The sequence below is a fragment of the Danio rerio genome, chromosome 14 (assembly GCF_052040795.2).
Source record: "Danio rerio strain M-AB ecotype USA chromosome 14, GRCz13ab, whole genome shotgun sequence".
NCBI lineage: Eukaryota > Metazoa > Chordata > Actinopteri > Cypriniformes > Danionidae > Danio > Danio rerio.
Genome location: NC_141034.1, coordinates 26,039,982 through 26,047,298, shown reverse-complemented (window position 1 = coordinate 26,047,298; position 7,317 = coordinate 26,039,982). Strand labels below are relative to the sequence as shown.

Below are 7,317 nucleotides of genomic sequence, written 5' to 3'. Positions count from 1 at the left end.
AAGATGGCGACTTTTCAAAGCACAAAGACGCCGCCCTGACTAAACTTCCCCCTGAAATTCAAAAGATGGCTCTTATTTAATTAAGAAAAAGGGAACACAATAGTAACACTTTATTATTTCCCAGATAATTAAATAAGTGTAACTACCACAATATAAATTTGTATTTGCTTTCATTCAAGCAAGACAATGTTGCCAAAATAAAACATTAGGCATCAATATTCGCCTGTACTAACAAACTGATTAATATTCGTCCACAAGCTGCAGTAATCAAATTATAATTGCAGATCATGTTTTTTTTTCTATCCACAGATTTGTCAAAGTAGATTATTCATTAAAGTGCTGTGTGATTCTTTGTGTGATTTATAAAGTCAATACAAGTAGAGAGATGGGAAAAAGTCCTAGAGTTGGTCTTGAGTCCAGGATGTTTTAGATATGAAAAAGCTCATATTTAGTATTGTTCTAATATTTAATACATTATTGCAAAAAATATATATAAATAAATAAAATCATTTAGTTTTAATGACAGTAGGACAAAAGTTGTACAAAAGTTTATTTGATTTCTTGCACAATTTATTACTAACACTGAAGAATAGTACAGCAAAAATGCAAGAAGCTGAGACGATTTGAGGAAGAATTTCATAGTTTATTATTAGAAGAAACGTAAAATACAACATATTTACATGACTGGTCAAAAGTTTGGAATTTGTACATTTTTATTTATGAAATAAGTCTGTCATGCTCACCAAGACTAAATAAAATGCAGTAAAACCAGTAATATAGTGAATTATTATTTACAATTGAACTTTTGTTCTGTCTGTTTTAATACTTACACCCTTTAAAAGATCCTTTTTTTATTGACATGAAGAATCTTTATCATCCATGGGGACTTTTCATTCCACTAAAGGTTCTTTAAAGAGTTTTTAAGATTATGTTCTTTACACCAAGAACAATTCTAATTTATAAACTTTTCAACCTTCTCTCGGTCTTGTTTTGTTAGAAGAGACCCTTATTTCCAGGGAGGGATCATGTAGATTATTTAAACTGTAATTTAGAAGTACAGCTTACTGAGCACCATAGAAGTCCGCTATATAGAGAGAAAATGCATGTGTTTTTCTAAAACCTAAGTCTCTTTTTAACTGAAGGAATAAAGAAATGAATCTATTGACTGACAAGGGGCAAAACTTTAATTCTGGAACTAAATTAATCTTTCAAAGAATGTAACAAAAAAAAAAACCTCACTAAATAAATAGATTTTTTATGGCATTCATTAAAAATATATCATTTTAGGCAGCACAGTCATTGTCAAAATTGATTATTAATGTTCCCCGAGCAGCAAATCATCATGTTATATTGGTTTTAAAGGATCATGTGAAGGACACTGAAGACTGGAGCAATGATGCAAATCATTATATCCAACTAGAAAACACTTGAAAAAGTTCAAATACTTCACAATATTATTGCCTTTACAATCTTTTTTATCAAGTGGGTGTGCAGAAGAGTCTAGTTTCAGTAACATTAAACATTCTTAATGACTACTGACTCTTTACAGGTAGTGTACACAACAACTCGGCGGTCCCCTATTTGATGAATGACATATGAAGGGTAAAAGTTTGATATATCATCACGTAATATTGCAAACTCTACACATACAGCATTTTGAACATGTCTGTATGAGATTTACGGTGCTAACCCATATAGAAAGCTGATATACGGCAATATATGCAAATTACATATATGAGATTCAGTGCTCAGCAAACATGAGTGCACCCGTCACAGATCTCTGTTGTAAATTAAGATTTTCTATAGAATGCTCTACAATAATACATTAGTCCATATTCATTAGATTAGTCAAAACTGAAACTAATCTGACAAAATTATTTAAGATAACATTCCAAAAGTATGTTGGGGGAAGATATGAAATAACATTTTAATAAGCAGGAAAAAATTAGAGAAACATAAAAAAAGAATGAATGTACTTGAAATTTAGTGTTTTTTAATTTTGTAGAAATAACTGGTTTGAATTTAAATCATATATTGATCTAATTTTAATGGATATAACAGAGTAATAAAATGGTTTTGTATAATAGCACCAACAAGTATTGTCTATAGTCACTGAGAAATGGATAAAAAATATTGATTTTCAATAGGGGTGTACTCAGTTATGCTGAACACTGTATGTTAAAATGTATAAGCTATAATTTTATATGGCCATATATAGAATAATAATAATATCTAATATATTGAACCTATATGCACAGTGCTCAGGGTCTAAGTACACCCCTCACAAATCTATCTTTTAAATGTATATTTTTAATAGGAGGCTGTACAATAATATATTTGTGCATATACGGTAGATTAATCAGTACTGGAGCTTATCTAACAAAACAACTTAATAACGGTAACAATAACAATAACAGTCCAAAAACTAGAACACCCAAATATATATTTATTCATTTTCTTGTTGGCTTAGTCCCTTTATTAATCTGGGGTCGCCACAGTGGAATGTGCCGCCAACTTCTTCAGCATATGTTTTTACGCAGCGGATGCCCTTCCAGCCACAACCCATCTCTGGGAAACACACTCTTTCACACTCATACACTACAGACAATTTAGCCTACCCAATTCACCTGTACTGCATGTCTTTGGACTGTCGGGGAAACCGGAGCACCCGGAGGAAACCCATGGGAATGCAGGGAGAACATGCAAACTCCACACAGAAACGCCAACTGTCCCAGCCGAGGCTCAAACCAGCGACCTTCTTGCTTTGAGGCGAAAGCACTAACTACTGTGCCACCGCGTCACCCCAAATTTATATGTTAGAGAAAAATATTAAATACAAATTTAAGAGGAAAAATTAAAAGAAACAAAAAAATGTAAAAGTTTACTTGCAATTTTGTAAGTTGTAATTGATTTTTGCAATATTTTGTTTAAATTTAATTGTATTATCTTTCAATGTCTAAATATATTTGGTGACTAAAATATTATTTGAATAAATATATCTGTTTAATAAATCTGTTTTGTTTAAATGCACCAAAATACATTGCCTATATTCACAGAGAAATGGATAACAATATTTATTTTCAAAATGGGGTGTACTCAGTTATGCCTGAGCACTGTATATATTTGTAATTCTAATGGTTACAAAAATATTTATGTAAGAAGCCATTTTTGCTAAATTTTGTCATATATGCAACATATATATCATATACATCAGGGGTTTCCAAACTCAGGCCTGGAGGGCCGGTGTCCTGCAAAGTTTAGTTCCAACCCCAATCAGACACACCTGGCCTAGCTAATCAAGCTACACACAGTACATTGCGTGGACGTGAATTCGATTAAAACTACAAACGCGGATGAAAAGTGTAAATAAACGACAACATGGTGACCAACTGTCAAGTAGAGAGGCTTCGGTAAAGATGTTTGTATGACTGTTAATAAAATCTAGCACACTAGAAAATATTTAAATTGCGTTTTCTGTCTTATATTTCATCTGCAACAACAACGTGAATTTTATGACAGATTATTAAATTAAATATAACAGAAATGTAGATGATGTGTGGAGGATTGACAGGGCTCGTAACTAAGCAACATAAAAATCTGTTAATTAGTGAGTAGTATGTCTCAAAGCCTGCATACTCTTCTGTTACACACTCAAAAATGTCCTTCACAAAAAAACGACTTACTTTTAGGGTATAGAATAAGTATGTGAATTGGGACGCAGCATTGGCTTTCTAGAAACATCCATGCAGGTGTGATAAGGCAAGTTGGAGCTAAAATCTGCAGGACACCGGCCCTCTATAACTGAGTTTGATATACATTATATATGTGAAATCTAAACATAAACTTGTGTTTCATGTGTGTAATTTGCATATATTTCCCTTAATCTGCTAATATACAGCTAGCTGACTTGTACAGCCTGCCATCATTTTAAAACTCAACTCAAAACTATTCCAGAAAGACACAAAACTGTTGCACTTCTAAGAGGAAGGCGTATGTTAATTCATGTAGTCATTGTACAAACAGTGGTCGGCCGACTGCAAGTTATCAATTCCACAAATCTATATTGGCAAAATAGTGTGCGATTATGCAAAAATACAGAGAGATTACTGCGATTACAGCACCCATAATCAAAGTCTCTATGAACAGAATACAAGCCGTTCTTTTTCCAGTGAGGAGAGGTGCTGGGACGTCCAGTCTCTGGCTCTCCTGCTGTCTGCCGCAGTGACTCGGCATTGGGCATGAGGTTAATCTGGGCTCTCCTTTTGGACAGCGTCAGGAGTGTTTGCATCACTGATCTGCCAGGCAGTTGTGCGGTGTGCACTCCTCCTGTTCCTCCAGCTCGGGACATGGCGAACCGCTGTTGGCAGGTTTCAGCAGGATGTAACGAGTGCGATGGCGTAGGCCGCCTCGAGCGCACGGGCCAAAACACAGACCCCAGGACGACCACATCGACACCTCGCAGTCCAGCGGCGTTTCTGAAACACACGCACGATTCGTGATGAATACTAAAGCAATCTGGCAAGAAGAAAACAGGCAGCTGCTCCATTGGGCCAGCTCAGATGTCCCAGATAATTGATGAGATTTGTATTTCATAGTAGATCTATAAGCAATCATTTTTGAAGACTTAATTACTAGCAACATGCAAAGGAAACTGGAATACTGAGGGTGGGCTGCACCGATACTGATGGATCCAAAAGGTTGATTGAATCAAGGTTTATCTAATAATTCTGTTGCACCAAACTTGCTTCAAAAATAGGTATACAGTATCACATTTCAGGTCCACTTGAGAATTGTTATGTTATAGAACAGACATAAGACTTTTGGTAACGAAAAGCATATTTTGAGCATGGCTTAAATTAGAATTTAAAGGGCACCTATAATGAAAACTTTTGTAAGCTGTTTGAACAGTTATTTGAGTTATTTATAGCGTGTCCACTGTCATATTGAAGTGATATAAACACAAGACTCCTTTCAAAAATTTTCTAATGTTAAAAAAGGACCCAAATCCCAGTGATTTTGAGGCCCACTGCAACGTATGTTTTTTTCTCGCCCACCAAATTAATTGACAGGCGCCATGTTTCTATAATAACAGCATTTGTGTGAGACTAATCATTTCAAAAAGGCTCGAATAAACTCCACAACAAATTCATCAAATAACCTTTATTTTTGACTATGTATTTCAGCTTCATCTCTGTCGCTGTGCTATTTATCTGACATAAGGCATGATGAGAAGCAGATTCCACGTGGGAATGGTGGGTAGGGAGATGCAGCTCATTTTCATTTAAAGCCACAGGCTACAAAAACAGCTACACTGTACTCAGACACCAAAATGGGCAGATTCTGGAGGCTATAATAAATGATCTGATGGGTATTTTGAGCTGAATCTTTACAGACACATTCTGGAGACACCAAAGGCTTACACTTACATCTTCTATTCTAATATTGTTAACGCAGTCATGTCAAAAGATCCTCAAAAACATATTCTGCTAACCCTAACTAAACAGCTGATCTACAATGAGGACTTTGTTTAGAGAATAAACAAAAGTGTTAGCATGATAAGCAGACAGTCTACTGATACTTTAATGACTAATGGTTGACATATAGTTTCAAAGTTACTTCCTAGTGGGCACCTTGATATAAAAAAAAAACATCAAGAAACATCAAAAATGCTAACTGATTTGATGTCAATTGACCACCTTAATGTCAAACTGACATCTAACATTGGTGTCAAAATATGCATCAAAAATCAATTAAAGCACTGTCCTGCAATCAATTTTTGACATTTTTAACGCCAATGTTAGATGTCAGTTTGATGTTAATTTGACATCAAGGTAGTTTGCATGCATTGAATGCATAAAAAAATCCTATTTAAACTTGGAATTGAGTCTTTTAACCCAGGGATACCCTAACTTTTTCGTATAAAGGGTCAAAAACCAAATATCATTAATAGCCGTGGGCTGAAGAGAAATATACCAAACTACTTTACATTGAAGTTGCCATGGGTAATTTTGATTAATTTCAGAATATTTCGAAAAAAAATAGAAAACATTACTTTGAATCATATTAACTAATGCTGTATGACTTTTTAAATTTTAACTTAATAATGTGATAATCACATTTGCAGTTCACTGCTGAATACACTAGTCAAGCAGAATCTGCCTTTGGCTCTATCCGTCGGGTGACAGTATGTACATTTTAAATTAAATCTGATTAAATGACACCATTTGGAAAGATGGGATGCCGTCCAAATCAAAGGTTACCTTGGGCCAACTTTGGCCCACAGGCCCTAGATTAGACACCTCTGCTTAAGGATAAAAAAACGTTCCTTATGTCATTTTTTGTGTTATTTTAATGGTCAATAGGGCATCAATGTGTGGAATGGCAAATGGACGTCAAGGTTTTGACATCAAATCGATTTGCATTTTTTTACATGGTTTTTGATGTCATTTTGACATCAAGGCGCCCACTAGGAAGTAACTATAAAACTATGTCAACTAGTATTCATTAGAGCATTACACTATAGTCCCCAAACACAATATGGTTGGCAGTATATATCTACTAATATTCCAAGATTTATTTTACATGTTTCTGTAAGGTTACTTATACTCAACAAAATGTGAAAAAAGTTGACCATCAAAATAATGTAACACACTAACTTTTATTCTGTGTCTCCTTTATATAACACATTCATTTGCATCTTAGTCAGGAATTAAGAATTAGTTTAGTCATATTAGTTTAGGATTGGTTCACCCAAAAACAAAATTCTGTTATTAACTGCTCACCCTCATGTCGTTTCAATCCTGAGACCATCATTTTCAGAACACAAATTAAGATAATTAGGATGAAATCTCAGAGCTCTTTGACCCTCCATAGATCAGACTGTAGAGTCCAAAAAAGAACCAAAAACAAACAAAAACAATGACTTCAGTGGTTCAACTGTAATAATAGGAAGCTCCAAGAACATTTCTGTGCATCAAAATAAAAGCTGTAAAAACTACTTTGCTCACCTCTACTAACTTCTATATCAGGTCAAGGTGTGCATTTACTATGGGTTGGATTATTTTTTGGACTTTGAACATCTCTGAACTTTTTTGTCTATGGAGGGTCAGAGAGCTATCTGATTTCAACTAAAATATTTTAATTTGTGGTCTGAGAATGAACAAAGGTCTCGGGATTGCAACAACACAAATGTGGGTAATTAATAACACAATTTTCACTCTAGGGTGAGCTAATCCTTTAACTGTGGAAGCTAATTTAATTTGTATTGAATTGTAGGAATTTGTAAGTGGTGAAACATGTTAAATCAAAATTAAATCA

General features: G+C 34.4%; 1 protein-coding gene across 4 annotated transcripts in view; it reads right to left on the bottom strand.

The window, feature by feature from the left end:
* Nucleotides 1–622: 622 nt before the first annotated feature.
* Nucleotides 623–7,317, bottom strand: part of spon2a (spondin 2a, extracellular matrix protein) — a 41,366-nt gene continuing 34,671 nt past the window's right edge. Inside the window, exons 6-7 of one of the 4 annotated variants that reach the window (XR_015506606.1) lie at nucleotides 3,817–4,475; nucleotides 623–3,248 (exon numbers count right to left, since the gene is read on the bottom strand). Coding sequence is in view for 1 of the 4 variants with exons in the window: in NM_131007.1 (NP_571082.1) it covers nucleotides 4,288–4,475 (188 nt within the window). In the remaining 3 variants the exon portion in view is untranslated. 4 annotated transcript variants of the gene reach the window in all.